Source organism: Vipera berus (assembly GCF_964194415.1).
Source record: "Vipera berus genome assembly, chromosome: 6".
NCBI lineage: Eukaryota > Metazoa > Chordata > Lepidosauria > Squamata > Viperidae > Vipera > Vipera berus.
The window spans coordinates 56,880,253-56,900,365 of record NC_138208.1 but is presented as its reverse complement, the minus strand read 5'-3'; the positions used below and the strand labels follow the sequence as shown (position 1 = coordinate 56,900,365).

The following is a 20,113-nucleotide window of genomic DNA, read 5'->3' as shown; positions in this document are numbered from 1 at the left end:
GACACAGCATTTATGGTCCTCTATGTGCAATTATAAGAACTATTACTACCTCACTTATCAAAATCTGAATATAGTAGCAATATTTTAATAGAGTGTAAAACTGTTAAAGCTTGTTTCCTTCAATTTTTATTTTGAAATTTAAAAAGAAATCCCACAGCAGACCTGACAAAACATGAGACAAGCTATAAAGGAAATTCCAAGGACTTAAAATGTCATCTTAAACAGAAAGCTATACTGGGAAAGAGAGAGAACATAAAGGTAAAAGGTAGACAACTAAATTCAAAATTAACGTAGTAAGGGAGACAAAAATAACCCTACAGAAAGTAGATATTGAAAACTTTTTAATTTAATTATTTCAATTGCAAAATGGCAGTCTGTATGAAGCAACTAGAGGGATATATGACGGAAGGAAGATACAGATAAATCAGTTTTTTTAAAATGCGTGCTAAAGCTGGTCACTTGTGTTTGGATAGAAAAATAATAATATACAATTCAAATGTGAATTGTAATCTGGGCCATGGCTCCACAATTGATATCTCCCAACTATGCACACAGTATTTTTCTAGTAAATAAGTTTTATAGAAAAATCAGCTCTATATATAACCATTTCCTCTTTCAAAATAAAACCCATTATTATAGGTAATCCTCAACTTATAATCACAATTGAGCCCAAAATTTTGTTAAGTGAATTTTGCCCCATTTTACAACCTTTCTTGCCACAGTTGTTAAGTGAATCATTACACTTGTTAAGTTAGTAACATGGATGTTAAGTTAGTCTGGCTTCCCCATTGACTTTGCTTGTCAGAAGGTTGCAAAAGGTGATCATATAACCCTGGAACATTACAATTGTCATAAATGAGTCAGTTGTCAAGCATCTGAATTTTGATCATGTGACCATGGGGTTAGTGCAGTGGTGAGAAGTGTGAAAAGTGGTCATAAGTTACTTTTTTCCATGCTGTTGTAACTTTGAATGGTCACTAAATGAACAGTTGTAACTCAAGGACTACCTATATAAAATCAAATTTATTATACAAAGTAATTTAGCCCTCAGAAATATATATTTATCTACAATTGCCAGAAAGAAGCACTTTGTACTAAAAATAGCTACATCAAGGCAATTAAATAATTACAAGGAGAATATTCATGGTCCAATCCTTTACATAGTAAAAATGAGGTTCTTGACTCTCTGGTCTCAGTAGAGCAGCAGCCCCCAACATTTTGGGCACCAGGGACCAGTTCCATGCAGATTTTTCCGAGGACCGGAGAAGGTGTGGTTTTGCATGCTGCCTGCATCCCGCGGATGGGGTTTCACTTGTTTGAGCGGTCTGGTTTCTGGCGTGGCCGTGTCTGTCCATGCACTGGGGGTTGGGAAGCCCTGCAGGAGATGCTGTCATTATTCTCTGGAATAAAGGAATTGTGCCCTGAGAGGAACAACCACAGCTGAAACTACAAAAGGGACTAGTTTTGAAAGCATCTAAGGCAGAGGGCCCCAACCTTTTAGGCACCAGGGACCAGTTCTGTGGGGAGAGGTTTTTCTGCAGACCGGAGGGAGCATGGTTTTGTGTGCTGCCTGCATCCCATGGATGGTGCTTTGCATGTTTGCACGACCCAGTTTCTGGCATGCTGCAGCCTGGTGCCGGTCCAGAGACTGGGGGTGGGGACCTCTGATTTAAGGAGACCAAAAGCTGAAAATGTTCTATACTGTTTTAAGGAATGGGACTTTAATCATAGAGGAATTTGGGCTTCTTAGAGATTCTTAACAGCAGTAAACAGCCTGGGAGCAAAGAATAAAATAGGGAAAGATAAGGCAAGATATAGTGAAAATAGGGCAAGATATGGTGAAAAGCTGCCATTTGGCTGCATTAATCAGAAAGTTTGGTTTCTCTTTGTTGGCTGGCAATCTATCAAAAGAAATCAAAGTGACAATGATGATACTCCCTCCTGCTTTTAACACCATTAGGCTTTTTTACTCCTGACTAAAGGTCCTGGCCTAATGTATCTGAGATCTATGTGAAACAGGCTAAAAAAACCGTAAAAGTTCCCTAGAATTGACTTCACTGAGATACCATGTAGTTTTTCCATATTAGAAAAATATGGAAATGTTTATGTTGAGACCTGGACAACATACAGTACAAATTTGATACGTTACTACTTTTGTCAACTTCTGGGATGTTTTTAAAACTTTTGTTTTTTAAAAAAAGATTATTGATTTTTCCCCATACATTCAATAGTATTTATTCAACAAACGTGCTGAGTTTACATTCGCTAATACATATAGTTCCTAATCCTTTATTCTTTCCTCTAGCCATCAATAAAATAAGTCCCAAGTTCGATAATATTCCGTTTCTTCTTTTTCTTTCAGTCTCAGAGTCAGTCTATCCATCTCCGCACATTCTAATATTTTTAAATTATTTCTTCATCTGATGATATTCCTTCATTTTTCAATACTGCGCAAAAAGAATTCTTGCCACTGTTGTGACATGCAAAGTCAAATATATGCTTTGTTTACCAGTCTTTTCTGGCATTATACCTAATTTAAAAAATTCAGGTTTAAAATCTATGTGTTCTCCCAACATTTTTTGAAGCCAGGCATGTATCTTTTCCCAATAACTCTTTGCTTTGGCACATGTCCACCAAAAATGGCAGTAAGTGCCTGACTTGTGTTTGCATTTCCAGCATCTATCTGACATGTTTTTAAACATTTTTCCTAGTCTTGCTGGTGGCAAGTGCTATCTATAAAACATTTTGTATATATTTTCTTTGTAGGAAGTTGACATTGTCAGTTTATAATTTCTTTCCCACAAATTTTGCCATTTTTCTAATGTTATATTGTATCCAAAAAATTTTGCCCATCTTGTCATAGTTTCTTTAACTTGTTCGCTTTCCATTTTCAAAGTTAATAAAAAATTATAAATTTTCTTAGTTTCTCATCAGAAGTTAACAATATCTTATCAAATAAAGTTTGCTCCTTATAAAATCCATACAGTTTAACATCTTTATCACATCTAGCTTGCATTTGTAAATGTGCCCACCATGATAAATTGATACCGATTTTCCATTTCTTGTTTAGATTTTAAATTCTTCAGAGTTTAGAATATCTCTATATGTCCAGATTTTTTCAAAGTCAACTAAATTTGGGTGTACAAATGCTCCATTGTTGACAATCACCCTGGAATTTTTGGATATATTTTATATTTTATTTTTCCCATGTTGTTAATAATGCATTTCTTATATAGTAATTTTGGAAGTATTTATGAATTTTATTTTTCCTGTACCATAAGAAAGTATGCCACCTCAATTGTAAATCATGCCCCTCCAAATGTAACAACCTTTTGTTTCTAAGAATTATCCATTCTTTTACCCATGTTAATACAGATGCTTGATAATATAAAACTCACTCTGGTAAACCAAAACCTCCATTTTCCTTGGTATCTTGTAACATTTTCATCTTAATTCTAGCTTTCTTTCCTTGCCAAATAAATTTCAAAATTAATGAATTTATTTATTTATTTTAATCCCATTTATATCCCGCCCTTCTCCGAAGACTCAGGGCGGCTTACAAGCTTAGCAGTAGCCTTCATTCTATGTATATGCCTGCTTATTAGGGCTTTTGGGCCCCCCCAAGCGGCATTATTACAAAGTCAGCTTATTGCCCCCAACAATCTGGGTCCTCATTTTACCTACCTCGGAAGGATGGAAGGCTGAGTCAACCTTGAGCCTGGTGGGACGCGAACCTGCACTAATTGCAGGCAGCTGGTGTTACTTAAGGAGGCATTAGCCCACTGCTCCACCAAGGCCCACCCTTGAATTTAAATATTCAAAGAATTTTTTTCTCAGGTTTTATAGGTATTGTTTGGAATAAAAATAATTTTTGGTAATATATTTTCACTGTAGCAATTCTTCCTAATATTGACAATTGCACGTTTTTCCATTTTTCCAAGTCCACTCTTATTTGATTCAATAGTTTTTGTAGTTATCTTCTTTTATCGTTGAACATCTTGCTGTTAAGTATATTCCCAGATATTTGACCTTTTTAACTATTTGTAGTTCTATTTTTTCTGACTTTTTTTGTTTATCTGAAAGATTTTTTACTATTACTTTAGTTTTTTCTCTATTTATTTTCAGTCCTGCTATTTCTCCATACTGTTCTTTCCTAGTACCGTATTTTCCGGCGTATAAGACGACCCCCTACATTTTCTGTTAAATTATAGGGTTTGGGCTATACTCGCCGTATAAGACTACCCCTCTTCCAACGCACACCAAATAAAAATTAAAAAACATCAGATTTGATTTTAATATGGTAATTTTAATTCAAATGCTTATGACATGCAGGTGCTTAGTAGGAAAACTGTCACTTATAAACATAAGGCTGTTTGTCATCAAACATGTAAACATAAAACAGTGCAAGTGGATTAAACTATAATAATAACAAGAAGAAGAAGAAGAAGAAGAAGAAGAAGAAGAAGAAGAAGAAGAAGAAGAAGAAGAAGAAGAAGAAGAAGAAGAAGAAGAAGAAGAAGAAGAAGAAGAAGAAGAAGTTGTTGGAGGGGACCTTGGAGGTCATCTAGTCCAACCCCCTGCTAAGGCAGGAAACCCTATACCATTTCAGACAAATGGCTGTCCAGTCTCTTCTTAAAAACTTCCAGTGTTGGAGCATTCACCACTTCTGGAGGCAGGTTGCTCCACTGGTTAATTGTTCTAACTGTCAGGAAGTTTCTCCTTAGTTCTAGGTTGCTTCTCTCCTTGACTAGTTTCCATCCATTGCTTCTTGTCCTGCTTTCAGGTGCTTTGGAAAATAGCTTGGCTCCCTCTGCTTTGTGGCAGCCCCTGAGATATTGGATCACTGCTATCACGTCACCCCTCACCCTTCTCTTTGTTAAACTACACATACCCAATTCCAGCAACCGTTCCCTATTTTCCTAATTCACTTTTTCACTTTTCCTAATTCACTCTAAAGCTTTCCCTGTGCAGAGCCTTAAGTAACACCAGCTGCCTGCAATTAGTGCAGGTTCGCATCCCACCAGGCTCAAGGTTGACTCAGCTTTCCATCCTTCCAAGGTAGGTAAAATGAGGACCCAGATTGTTGGGGGCAATAAGCTGACTTTGTAATAATGCTGCTGGGGGGGGGGGGTGAAAGCCCTAATAAACAGGCATATACACAGAATGAAGGCTATTGCTAAGCACATTGATTTGTGCTTTAAATTGTAAGCCACCCTGAGTCTTCGGAGAAGGGCAGGATATAAATGGGATTTTTTTTTTAAAAAAAAGACCAAATGGGAGATCCGCTCCAGGTTTTCCAGCCAGCCCGCCCAGTTCCTGAGTCAAATGTGTCCTTAGAGCTAAGCCACTGCTCTGGCTGCTGCCTTCCCCACCTACCTTTCAAGTTGGGATATACTACAGCTGCTCTTCAACTTTAGAAGGAAAGACGCCCAGACCCCAGCCTGTAAAAAATCACAGACTGCAGCTTCTTCTCCAATTGGTCCCGCTTTCCCTGCGCAGACTAAATGGGAGATCCGCTCCAGGTTTTCTAGCCAACCCTGTCCCTAAATTTTCAGCACCCGGCGTATAAGACGATCCCTGACTTTTGAGAAGATTTTCATGGGTTAAAAAGTAGTCTTATACGCCGGAAAATACGGTAGTTTAGGAATTGTCTCCAAAGGTTCTTCTAAAATAAATACCAAATCATCTGCAAATGCGTGTAATTTGTATGTTTCACCTTTTATTTCTAGTCCTTTAATTTCTGTATCTTGTCTAATATTTCTATTTAGAACGTCCAAGGTCAGAATAAATAACAATGGAGATAATGGATATCCTTGCCTTGTACCTTTTCTTATCTCAAAGTTCTCTGTATAATCTCCATTCACAATCACTTTCGTCTTTTGTTTATTGTATTATTTTAATCATATTTATAAAGTTTTGTCCAAAGTACATTATTTGTAATTGCTGAATCATAAATTATACGTGTGGGAGCTACGTTGCACATGCAAAACCATCCCCTCCCCCATTGCTGCTCCCGCCAGTCCATGGAGCCAGAAAGGTTGGGGACCGCTGGTCTAAAGCATGCAGTTTACACAAGCAACTACCTAGGACATAAAAAAATCTTCCCTTACATATACAAATATGCATACATGCACATACACATAAATAGTGTGTATGTGCCAGGAAACATTATCAGACGCCTTTTGGGCATCTAAAAATATTAGTGCCAATTGTTTCCCTGGATGTAACTCAGAATACATCCGTTATCATTCTTAAATTATTTTTGTCTCTTTGGTAAAAAACCATTTTGGGCTGAACGTATACATTCAGTTAAAAATCTTTTCAGTGTCTCTGCTATTATTGAAGTAAAAAATTTATAATCCATATTTAATAACGATATCGGTCTGTAATTTTTTATCTCTGTCAAGTCTGAATCTTCTTTTGGTATTAAGGTAATATTTGCTTCTATCCATGTATTTAGTGTCGAGCCCCGTGGGCCCGACATACAATGGGGGGGGAAGTCCTTCGCAACGGCTTGCCGCCTCCCTCCCGACCATCAAAACGACCACCACCACAGGCCCCAAAGCTCGTCAGCAGGGGCCAGGGTCGGTTGCAGCCTCCCTCCCACGTCCTCCCATCCCAGTGGGGCCGTGGAGCTACCTGCCAACGCTGTCGGGGCTTTCGGAGGATTGGGGCTCGCAAGCGAAGCCTTCCCATCTGCCAGGGCCTTTGCAAGCTGTGGAGGGCTCTCAGCAATTCAAGATGAGGCAGCAGTGAACGGAACTGTGCTTTTCCTCTTCCTGCTTGTCGAGCGGCCTGCTGTGCATGGGGAGGGGAGCCTTACAGGACGTGCAGAGGAGGAAGACAGTTCAATACAGTGTGGGACATAGCAGCCGGCTAGGAATCGCACTGCTGGAAGGTACTACAGGGGAGGAGGAGGGTTTATAAAGGGTTATTGCTGGATGCTGGTTTGTGGGCTGGGGGCGGGGTCATGCCGCTGACTTTTTCTTTGTGCAAAATAAAGCCTCTGCTACTCGTTCCTGCTTGTTGGTTTCTGACTTCATCCCATGGAGGATGAAGGACCTCCTGGCCCACCTGGCAAAGGGCAGGATATTCACTAAATCAGACCAAATTAGACCTACGGGGGGGGGGGAGAACTACCGGGTCCGCATTAGGCAGGATGACAAGTGGAAGACGGCATTCAATTGCCCGCTAGGCAGTTATCAATTTCGGGTTATGCCATTTGGACTGCAGGGGCCCCTCGTGGTATTCATGCAACTCATTAATGAGGTGTTGCATGAACACCTGGTTGTGTATTTAGATGATATCCTCATCTATACCACCATCACTCACAGCACTGACTTATTTTTGTGCAGAATAAATCCTCTGTTACTCATTCCTGCTTGTTGGTTCCTGACTTCATCCCACGGAGGACGTTTGTGACATTTAGGAGTTTAGCCTCCAAAAGAGGTTCATTGCACACGTCTTTCAACGGTTCACTTAATCTATCTTGTGAAGATTTATATAGCTCCGCTGGTAGTCCATCTGGCCCCAGTGTTTTCTCTCTTTTTTGTGTCTTCTTATGGCCTCTGTTATTTCCATCATTTTTATTTTTTCCTCTAACATAGTCTTAAAAGTTTCTGAAATTTTTGGAAGATTATTTTTTTTCCAGGTATTGAATCATTCTCTTTGAATTTCTTCTATATCATATAGTTTCTTACAGTATTCTTTAATTATCGTTTTTATTTCTTCATTTTTAAATTGTAGGCAACCTTTTTTGTCTACTAAATTTTTTATCAGTTTCTTCTCCTTCTGTTTTTTAAGTCTATAAGCTAGTCATCTTCCTGGTTTGTTTGCATTTTCCAAAGTTTTGTTTTGCTCTTTTTATTTGCTGTGCCAATTTTTCTGAATCCAACAAATTTATGTTTTATTGTTTCCATTTCTCTTTTCAGAATCTTCTTTTGCGGATTCATTTGCAATTCTAATTCTAACTTTTCAAATTCTTCCCTTAATAATATGTATTGTTGTCTTTTCTATTTTTCTTGTTATGTATGTTATAGCTATACCTCTAAAATATGCTTTGGCTGTATCCCATACGTTTTGTAATGTTGTATCTTCTTTGTTTTCTTTAAAGAAAAACTCCATTTCTTTTGTTGCTAGTTCTATAAATTCTCTCTTTTTTAATATAGATTGATTCAAAGCCCATCTTATTTTTTTTAGTATTCCTCTCCGTGTCATTTTTAAGGGGTTGTGATCTGCCCATGTACCTGGTTCTATCTCAATCTCCTGCATACTTGTCCTCAATTCAGATGTCATCCAAATCATGTCAATTCTGGACCAGGATTTATGACTGTTTGAATAAAAGGTATATTGTAATGTTTTTTAAACTTAACATAGCTCAAATCTGTAGGAATTTGTGATGGTCTCACATTTAACTATTGACCTAATCCAACCTTCCATAGCTCTTTTCAAGAGCACATTCAATTTGCCATTTGTTTTGGATGAGGGAAGAAATAATCTCTTCTACCTCTGTCCTTCTAGCAGTTCCAAGATGAAGAGGAATGGTTGGGGTCTAAATGAATTCCAACACTAGATCTAACAATCTGCCAACTGAGAGAGTGCATATTTTGGGTTCTAGGACTAAGTAAATATACTGTCTGATTATTCTTCTAATGGCCTCACTTTCTCTTAGAATGATTTTCAATGTTAATTTCAGGTACCCACCACATGCTGATGCTTATTACTATTTAGTTTAAAAAAAAGCAACCCTATAACCACTGCTTAAGTTCATGAATGGGCTAGATGTGGACAAACAAACTAGGTAAAATACAAGTAGCATTCATCAGTAGAAAATAGCTGTATAATTGGAATTCAGCTTTTCTGAACAAAACCACACAACCACTAAAAGGGGAAGTGCTCTATTAGAAGATGCTCCTTAAACTTTGTTTCTGGATTCCCAGGTGACAAAAGTGACAGTTATGTCTAATAGTTCAATTACAGCTGTTCCTGAATCAGCTATAATTGCCAATAGTCAATCCTGCTTTGATAGCCTAATTTGACCCCTGCGATATTATACATTATATGAAATGATCCCAGAACTGAAATATTAGTAAGCTGTAATTGGTACAAAATACAACAATGGTCTGCAAGCCTGTACAAGTTACAGAGAACATACAGTATATACACCCTACACTGAAATCATTTACCAGGTTTAATTTAAAGTATTGTTATTAATCATATAAAGCTTAGGACTGACCATCTGTAGTAATTAACATCTATAGGAGAGCAGATTGTCAGAATCCATTTATATAGGAGCCGTGACCAGGGGGCTTTTGCCCAGGTCCGCCTGGTGCACCAGTTGCGGCCCTATCTGGACCAAGATGCCCTACGCACAGTCACTCATGCGCTCGTGACCTCCCGGTTAGACTACTGCAATGCTCTCTACATGGGGCTGCCCTTCAGGACCACTCAGAGGCTTCAGCTGGTGCAGAATGCAGCCGCGCAAGTTGTGATGGGAGTCTCCCGATACTCCCGTGTAACACCTCTCCTCCGCGAGCTGCATTGGCTTCCGGTTGCCCTCCAGGTGAGATTCAAGGTGCTGGTGATGACCTATAAAGCCCTAAATGGCATGGGTCCGGATTATCTTAGGGAGCACCTGCTGCCAGCATCACTTTCCCATCGTCCTGTGCGCTCCCACAGGGAGGGCCTCTTTAGGGTGCCGCCGGTCAGTGAGTGCCGGCGGGTGATCCCCAGGGGAAGGGCGTTCTCTGTGGGTGCGCCTGCCCTATGGAATAATCTGCCTGTGGATCTCCGGACTGCCCCCGACCTTCGTTCGTTTCGCCAGGACCTAAAAACCTGGTCATTTGATTTATCTGGCCTGGACTGAGGGGTTTTAAATTTTTAACTTTTTGGGCTATTAATTGTTATTTAATTTTATTTTAACTCTATTTTAACATATTGTTTTTTAACTTTGCCCTGTAAACCACCCTGAGTCCTTCGGGAATAGGGCGGTATATAAAACCAATAAAATAAAATAAATAAATAAATAAATAAATATCCCATTCCTAAATCCCTATCTGTATACCCCCGAATCTCACACCCCTCACTGGATTCTGCATTCCCAAGGAGAAGAGAGGATGTTAATTGGCCATCCCTATCCATTAGATGCAAGGTTGTTTATTCAGCCTGCCTGGAGGCTGTCATCAAAGACAGCCTGAGAAGAACAAAGAAAGGGGGGGGGAGAGAGATTCTGATTTGTATCTCCAATTGGAATCTGAAGAGGAGGAAGTAAATGTCATAAAGGCATGGAACATCCCTCTTCCCATGGAAGGTTTTGACACCTGAACCTTAATTGATCCGGGACTGACCAAATGGACTGAACGGAGGGGGCTTTACTCGGGAACACTTTAAAAGTATCAATCTGCGACACAGTTTCCAGATCCTGTCTAGATTTTCCACTGACAATCATGTTTTAGTAAAAGTTCCTGCTTGGACAATCCTGTCTCCAAGACTTCTTCTTTCCTAAGACGTAGATTGGGGTGGGTCCTGACAGAGATCATTGATATTAAGAGATGCAGGAGAGACCATTCTGAAGATGTTCCTAGGCAGGAAATTGTTTATATGGCACACAAGAGAATGGTTCTTTCTGCACTGATTCCAATACTGCAAATAAACTTCTTTTGGAGTTGTGTTAAGTTAGTTTAGATCTTAGAAGTGCAGCTAAGATACATCTCTTTTGCTACCTTTTTAAAGGATAATTTATGTTAACCTGTATTTAAAATTTAAATGTTATATTATGTATATTAATTCTATATTAATGTAGAAAGCAGAATATAAGAAAGGAACATTTTGGAGAAGCTATGGTTAGGCAAAGCCTACTTCAACAAACTGACCTATGTTATGTAGAATTCTAGTAAAAAATATGGGAGTATATATACAAAATAAATTACTAAAATAATGTTTTAACTCACTTAGCAAATGTTTACTTGCCATCTGTGGTTAAATAGTACACTTTTATACTATTGGTGATGTATCTTAATACAATTGTATACTATGTTGGTCAACAAGCAGTTTGATTCTGCAAAGCAGTTTATGCTTCTATATTTGAAAATAGTTCTTAGCAATATGTGAAATAACCTGAAAGGATAAAATATTTCCAATTGTAAACATCTGATGTTTATTAGCATCTAACATGATCAGCACAATAATACAGATACAAGCCAAGCTTAGTTTCAGTAGTTAATAACAACATGGATTTGGGCAATTATTACTGAGGAAGTGAATGTAACCATGTATCATAATCCACAATAGAACATAATTTATTTTATTTATTATTGGGACTTATATAATTACTTTGCCTATTGAAATTTCAAATATTTAAAAAACACAGATTGTCATCACTTTTCCATCTACGTTTCTCTGTCTTCAGTTTTTATATTCATATTCATTCATTCATACACAAACACAAATATATTAGTATTTATTATATTAGCTTACCAACAATAGGACCTGGATTCACACCATATCTCAGGAGTTGATCTTTGAGTTCTTCATTACTGAGTTCTGCTATATCTATATCATCCTGTTCAAGTCTTGACTTATCTGTTTTCTTTGTTGCTTTCTATAGAGAGATATTTTACTAGTATTATTAAACTGTAGTGCTAAGATATACATGTAAATAAAGATTTTTAGAATACAACATAGCCAGGAAATGAATAACTCCATATAATGAATTTCATGCATTCTTTTACAAAGTTACAAAGCATTCCATGTACCTATTGTTCCAGAAATGGAACATCTGGTTTTGGATTAATTGTCCCTGAATTAAAATCCACATTCTGGATATTTTGGTCCACACTGGAGTGAAATGTGACTATTTTATAAGGAGGCAAAGGATGAATGAGTAGGATATATACCTAGCTTGATTTTGGGGTTTGGCCTAATATAAACCCTACCCCAAGAATAAGCCCTAGTTTTGCGGTGAGGCACACACCTAAAAATCAAGGTAGACTGAGGGTGTGGAGCTGTCTGATGTGCCCCGCACCCACTTACCTTGCAGCCAGGCCTCTCCTCACCAGCCCACTTCTTCTGCAGCCAGGCCTGCATTTCTTAGTCACAGGCCTTTCCAGAAGGCCACTGCAGCCGAGAACTGAGTTATAGATTCAATCCATAGCTCGGTTCTGCAAGACCTCTGTAGCCAAGAACCGAGCTATGGATTGAATCCATGGCTCAGTATTTGGCTGCATAGGCCTTCCGGAAAGGCCTAACTGCAAAATACAGGCCAGAAGAAGTGGACCGGCTGGGTGGGGCTATTGGTGACGGAGGTGATATAAAAGACATCCCCCGAAAATAAGAGCTGGTGCCTCTTTTGGAGGCATTTTTTAATAATAATAATAATAATAATAATAATAATAATAATAATAATAATAATAATAATAATAATAAATAATTAATAATAATAATAATAATAATAATAATAATAATAATAATAATAATAATAATAATAATAATAATAATAATAATAATAATAATAATAATAATAATAACCGGTCTTATTTGGGAAACACAGGTACTATGCCTGTAGCAGCTGATGAAAGAGACAACAGCCATTGGCTAATGGTCAGGAGTGCCAATGGTATATGAAACACTGGGACTACTGAGGGGAGGAATGTTACTCTATTTCCTACATGTTTCTAATTGAAAAACTGGAATAACCAAAGCAATTCAGATTTGGTTTGGCTGTGAAATAGCTAATGCAATAATTTTGGCAAAACCTCTGAAATGTGAGTTTTCCCATTTGAAGAAAACACTTTCTACACTCCTCTCTATAATAAAAATGCACTTATTTTCTCCTCAAATACAGATAATCCTTAAATTATAATCCTCAAACCTTCAGCCTGCTTCCCACTGCCCACACCCTCCTCCATCATGGCTAGGTCAACTTATCATTTTTGTAGATCTCCTTTGGGAAGCAGCCATTCTCCTGTGTGGCTTTCCTATACAGAGGCTGTGTAGTGCCATCCTGGAAGCAGGTGCCATTTTGGTAGTGGCCATAATATATAGAGGCCAAGGGACAGAGTGGCTAGTTCTCCTTCCCGAAGAGCTGAGATCCCACCCACCCCTGAGACACTATGTGCTGTACTTAAAGAACTCACAGTTGCTTAACAACAGCAACAGGGAGAGTGGGATTTGGGGTCATTAAGGTGAAATAACCACAATGGGCAGGCTCCATTATAGTCAAAAGTTGAGGATTACCTGTATTTCCTTATAATTCATTGCTTCAAAGTAACTTCTGAATGATAGGATTATCCCGAGTTCTTGTCAATTTTTAAAGATCACACAATTTTTTAATAAAAGTAACTTAATTTGAAAACAGTGTCTCCTATTTTACAGTAGACAAAATCATGAATTCCTTTGACACCTTCCTTAAATTATTAACTGAAAATTAGAAAACATATCTTTTAGATTATTTTTATATGTATATAAAGATAAGAACGTATTTACTGTCCTTCCAGGGTTTCATTTTTTTTAAAAAAATTACAGTCTATACAACAAACCTGAGAATTTTACTGGTGATTTTCCTGCTTAGTTTTTTTGAATCAAGTAAATATAGGTGAATGCTGCCACCTAGCTACATATGATGTTCATTGAAAATACTTAGTAAACAGGAATACAAAAAACGTTTCAAAATAACTGTCCTCTATTTTTCCAGCTTATTCATTTAGTTAAATAATTCTCCTTTTCCTGTAGTAGTGTTTTAAAACTCAGTCATTGCTTAGCTGTTCTTCAACTTAATTTCCAAACATCAAGAGAGAGTTGGGCCTCTTTAACACTAAAAAGGGCCATAGTGGGAAGATCTAGTTACCCACAAATAATGCTGTGGATGGAGAACTGCTGAGGGACATAAGAGGAAATTGTTTTCTGCTTTCATCCACCAAAATCATTAATTTAAAAGAAAAACTTTCTCGTTCTTAAAAAAGCTGTATTTTCAGACAAAGTAGCCACACACACACCTCCAGGAGAAGATTTGCTGTACTCTGGATCCCCCTAATTAAACAATGCCACATATTGGAACTCAGGAAGCATGCCTTCTCAGTTACTTACCCTGTCCTCTGGAATGAGATACTTTCAGAGATCTGTAAGGCTCTCCCCTGAGATGGTGTTTTGGAAAGCCTTGAAAACCTTGCTATTCTCCTAGGCTTTGGGGTGGAGTGGATGCTGGCACCCATTAGATGAGTTTCTGTATATGCAGTGCATTACTTGGACAGATGCTACCTTGTTTTATACTGTATTTTTAAAATTTTCTTTGATATTGTGAGCCACCAGAGTTGTTTTCAATGAAGTGGTAGCTGAATCCAATAAAATAAAAATAAATACATTTAAATTAGATAACTTTTCTTTTATTTTCTATCATGAACTAAAGTTCCCTCCTTCTATATTAGAAAAAAGAACTGACAGCTAGAGCCTTCTTCTGAGAAAGACACATAAAAAATTAGTTAAAACTATTTCTGCAGTATTTTAGAAAGTTCTCTGTGTATCAATAGTAATCTTCAATGATTCCCCATTCATTCATAGCACAAAATGTTTGACTCCACCTTCTGGTTGTCATTTTGCAGGGCCTAATTGTTCATGATCCCAGAAATGAAACATTCTTTCACTTTGTACTATGTGTTGACCAAACAATTACCAGGACTTTAATGGAAATAGGTAAAAACTTTTCTCCTTCAGCATCGCAATTCACTGGATATGACCTATCTTCCATCTGAGTACCTTCCAATCAACTCTTCTAAAAACAGAACGGAAAAGCAAATTTCCATAAATACTATTTATACTACATATAGTCATGGATCAGCTAAGAATTTTAGGTGCCAAAATGCACTCAAAAATCAGGTTAAGTTTTTCCATGAGAATATTTGGTAATTTTTAAAAAACGTACTTGTATTTCCTGTACAAATATGCTTCTATGTCCATCCACAAATAAACAGAACCTCATCTTTTTAATCAAAATACCATGAAAAATGCATGACACTTACCCATGGGCAGCACATTTTTTTTCAAATATTTTGATTAAAAAATTGAGGATTTGCTTATCTGTGGATGGGCTTATCAGCAAAAATGTATGGTACTTCACTGGTTATAGTTATGTGGAATGAAAATTTAGCATTATCAATACTTCTGGGCCCTGATAGAAAGTTTTACCTATTTCCATCAGGACAATTGTTTTGTCATCACATAGAAAATTTCATTTCTGGGACCCTAAGCAGCTATGCTTGGGCCCTGTAGACTGAAAATTTAACTTTATGGAAGACTCCATTTAGATGCTATGTGCGTCCATGTGTGTGTGTTGTTTGTGTGTGTGTGTGTGTGTGTGTGTGTGAGAGAGAGAGAGAGAGAGAGAGAGAGAGAGAGAGAGAGAGAGAGAGAGAGAGAGAGAGAGAAATAGATAGAAATAATCTTCTAGAATTGGGGGTGGCATCAGGAATCACATACTGTAAATCAATTGCTTTGCTGTGATTATTTTAAAGGATTTTTCTTGATTTCAAATATAATTTTACTTCCCTATTTCACAACAGTTGCCAGATAATCAAATCAAGAATATTTTAACAGTTCAATATATACCTGATAGTTTGGTTGCTTCCAAAAAACCTGAGATATTTTCATCTAATGGACGTGATGTCCAAAACTAAATGCACATCTTATCTGTATAAAATATTAAATGATATTTTCAAAGTTACAGCTTATGAATTAAAGAATTAGAACATCTAGTAGTGGGACATAAATAGTTAAAACTTTTAAAAATGGTGTCTAGTTTCATTGAATTTAAAATGAAAACTGATTAAATAAAAGGAATTAATTGGATTTGCCTCTTGGTAGAGCTAGATTTCCAGATGTGGAAGAAACTGAAATGTACGGTTAGTCCTTGGATTATACCCATACATTCAACAACCATTCAAAGTTACAACAGTGCTGAATGAGAAGGATTTACAAGGGGTCCTTAAGAGTTCTGGCTGTTGCAGCAAGCCACAGCCACATGATAGTAATTTCCAATGTTCCCTGCAGCTTTGCATAAGCAAAGTCAATGAGGAAGTTGGAAATCATGATCACCTGATTAATGACCCATGTGATCCTTGTTTAACAATGGCAACCAAGACTGCCAGAATTGCTGTTGCTAAGCAATATGGTCACATGATGGTTAACAACAGAATTCCCAATCCCAATTGCCATTGTAACCTAAGGACTACTTGTAATATTTTCAGGCAACTTTTTGAATGTTCAGTTATCTGATAGAAATGCTTCATTCGTATCTTCTACTTCAGGGCTTTTCAACCTTTTCACCCATTGTACCACTTTTAGGATATGGCAACATCCAAGTACCACCATTTGCCTAGCAAGGTGTCAAAAACTTGCTGACAAAAAAAAAAGGAAAAAAGTGATGAAGTGCAGGTAGTCCTCGACTTACAACAGTTCGCTTAGTGACTGTTCAAAGTTACAATGGCACTGAAAAAAGTGCCCCCCAAGCCACAACCGAGCAAGATAACTGCCTGCCCGCCCGAGGTTTTCATTCTTGTGAGCATTACTGTTGAGGATTGGCAGCAGGGGTGTGGCGGGGTGTTTGGTTTTTATTCCCCGTCTGCTGGGTGATTGCAGCAGGTTTTGGTCCCTTCCCTTGAAAGAGACACCATCTGGTAGCAGTAGAAAACAGAGGTGCCATTTTGCTCTTCTTCCCCCCCCCCCCCCCATGAATAAACTTACACAATAACCTCTTCGGAGAAGATACAATTTCACTCCCCCACAGCCCCCTGGATTAGACCCCCACACGGTCATTTTCCCTTGCAAACACCCCCACTTCGCTAAAGATCCGATTTTCAGCTATTAGCCCCAGAGAGCTTATTATAAGCCTCTCTGGATTCCGTCAGCAACGTAACGGACACTTCGGAGCTGGTGTTCCTGGGAAAGAGGTCAGTCGTGTGTTTGTGTGTGGGAGGGGGAGGGAAAAACCCAGCCGATTCAGGCAGAATTTTTAGTGGATTTAAGAGCGACCCATTGGAACCGTGAGACCTCTTGCCGCAGATTGCACGTGGCTTGTGGGGCAAAAAACAGCACAACTACAGTATGCAGCGAAGGCGGGAGGGGGAGAGGAAAAACTCCCAAAAATAGACTGCCAGAGGATTAGGGTGTGGAAAAGCCATAATATGGACCTAGAAGGAATCGAAGCATTAAACTTTGGGCAAAAGCAGAGTGGGCAGGAGGAAAGTTCACCCTATCCTGCTCTGGATGAGGGGGGCAAGGAACTGGCTGCAACACCCCTCCCCCCAAAACACCCACAATTTTCCCCCAGGCGCGGCGGGGGCATTGGGAAATCGCAGTAGGCCAGGTGGAGAGAACAACTGGTTGGCGGGTGGGAGTTCCAGCCTCCAGAGCGCCCAGCTGATCAGCAGAGACATGCGGGGCTGCCGGCGCTCCCAGCTGTTCAGCGGCACCGGGGCCGGGCCGCCAAGACCCTATGCTGGTCGGTGGCGGGGAAAAGATACCGGTGCTCCCAGATGTCCGGTGGCCTCAATACTAAGCCGTCGATGCTCCCGGCTGTTCAGCAGCGCCGGGGCTGTTCAGCAGCGCCGGGGCGAAGATACATGACACCCCCTCCCCCAGTTGCCTCCTGTTCTGTTTTCGATCCTTTTGGGGGGAGGGGGTTAAGGGAGCCCACTCTGGCTGCAGGCCCTGCGCGGCATCCTGGCTCTGTGCTGCGTAGCCCGCTGAGGCCTTGCTGGCTGGACACCTCCGGCTGCGACCGCTCACTTATCCATTGCAGGAATTTGACAAAGCCGATTGGCTCCTTGGCAGACCCCAGATCCAAACTAAAGGGCTGCCTGCGAAAGGGCTGCCTGCCTCCTACCTGATTCACTTGGTTCGGGTTGGTGCAGCCTCATGGCTGCTGGTGCTCTGCCCTGTGGGAAGAGCGGCGGCTGCAAGGCGTCGCCCCCGCCGCTGGTGACAGTCATCCTTGGAACCACAGGGGGAGCATGCTGGCTCGGCCGGAAGCATCCATCCGGCCAGGCCCTCTCTAGTAGTGGGCAGCGCCCTCTTCCTCCAGGGCCTGCTCTATTTTCTGGGCGGAGGGGGAGGAAGACGAGCAAGACACTCGCCCTTCTGAAGTAAGGAGGGGGGAAGGGCGACACGGATCCCGCACAAGAAGAAGTTGCTGCATAACAATTCCCTGGGTAGGGCGGGGCCTTGCTCTGCGCCTGCTCTCTTCACACACCCTCGGTAGGGTTTCTGCAGGCCGTGGCCAAGCAGCATATTTTCCGGTAGCAAGTGAGCTGGAAAGGAGTGGAGCGGTGTGGAAAGGCAGGGGGGGAGGAGGAAGGTGACGCCGCACACCACCAGCCAGGTGCTCACGTACCACCAGTGGTACGCGTACCACCGGTTGAAAAGTCCTGTTCTACTCATCTAGGCTGATTATAATAAACTGACATCACTTTTCTTTCTCATTTTATTCCAACCCAAATTCTCATAACAGTATTTCTATGTTCCAATTCTGTGTAGTTTCATGCCTGTATCAACCCTCTGCCCTTATGCTTCTGCCTTTGACCCCTGCACTATGTCCCAATTGTTGATAGCGTGTTTGGTTCTAGGTTTTTGCCATGCTTTCCCTTTGGCTCTTAACACCCTTCTGATGAAATTAAGAAACCTAGTCCTAATGAGATATAATTGTCCTATTGCAAGAAGTTGCTCATGTACACGGCTCAGTTCATGATCTTAGCAGCAGCATCTATGTGACTATTTGTTCAATTCCAGGACCCTGTGCTCTTTTTGTACTATGACTTTCACCTGGAAGGACTGACACTACTTGAGCTCTCAGTTCCTTAACCTCTATGCCCAAAGCCCCATTATCTTTCAAGATCCACCTAAAGTCTTTTCTGAAAGTGTCATATAAACAAACCTAGGAAGAGGGATATCACCATATCCATTTTACACAATGAACTTAATGCATAAAACATCATATTCTACTAGGTTCTGTCATCAATTAAGATATTTCTCCTTGAGTCTGTATTTACAATATGCAGTTGTAAAAGATTCCACTTTATTCCTCATGCTACTTAATAACTTCATGACCCTGCTAGTAAGATCATTTGGAGATTTAGAAAAAATGTTATATACTAATTGCAACCAGCTCTATCTTTCCTTTCCACTCGATATGCTGAAAAGAACTGCAAAAGTGATTGATTATGGTCAATGAAAAAAACTCTGCTGAGGCTGGACAACAACAAATAGTTAATTTTAGTAGTAAATTACTAGTTAGTAAATAGTTAATCAGCTCACAGTAGAGGAATTTATTATGTTCTGGATGGAGTTACACTGTTGCAAAGGATCAGTTTCACATTTTGGGGATACTTATGGATCTATCTTTGACACCAAAGATATAAATAATCTGCGTGTGAAGCACATTTTACCAACTTAGACTGGTATGCCAGTATGATCTTACTAGAAAGAGACAGCCTTGTTCCAGTAACTTCTTGTTTAGATTACTGTAATGCACCATAAATGGGGCTGCCTTTGAAGATAATTAATACATTTTGTTTCTGATTTGAATTTGAGGTGCTAATCTTAAAGTAATTTGTCATAATTTGGAACTATTGCTAAGCACATTGATTTGTGCTTAGATTGTAAACCGCCCTGAGTCTTCTGAGAAGGGTGGGATATAAATGGGATTAAAATAAATAAATAAATAAACTATAGCATCTGAAGTAACTAACATCTTTCCTTACATTTCCCCCCAATAATATAAGATGACTTACAACCACATGGTAGATGGCTACACAGAGCATTTTTTTCCTATTGGCTACTCTCCAATTTAGAATACCCTCTCAAGTGACCTGCCTAGTACCATCTTCACTATCTTTATTTTCTCAGTGCCCCATGTTGTTTTTCCCTCTACCTTTTCGTTATACCTTAGCTATTTTACTATGTAATGTTTTTAAAAAAGAGTAATGTATATGTTAAGTGTGCTAAATTGTTCCAATTACTATAAACTGCCTTTAAATGTGCAGCAAATATTTAAATAATGCAAAACACTCTGAACTTGCTAAACTTCAGAAAGATAATATCATTAACATGCTGTGCCCCATTTATGACA

General features: G+C 39.3%; 1 protein-coding gene across 8 annotated transcripts in view; it reads right to left on the bottom strand.

The window, feature by feature from the left end:
• TMPO (thymopoietin) overlaps nt 1-20,113 on the bottom strand; it is a 29,295-nt gene that overhangs the window by 6,493 nt on the left and 2,689 nt on the right. For all 8 annotated transcript variants that reach the window (XM_081331564.1, XM_081331567.1, XM_081331563.1 and 5 more), the window contains exon 2: nt 11,476-11,599. In XM_081331564.1, the coding sequence (XP_081187690.1) occupies nt 11,476-11,599 (124 nt within the window). The remainder of the gene's footprint in view (nt 1-11,475; nt 11,600-20,113) is intronic.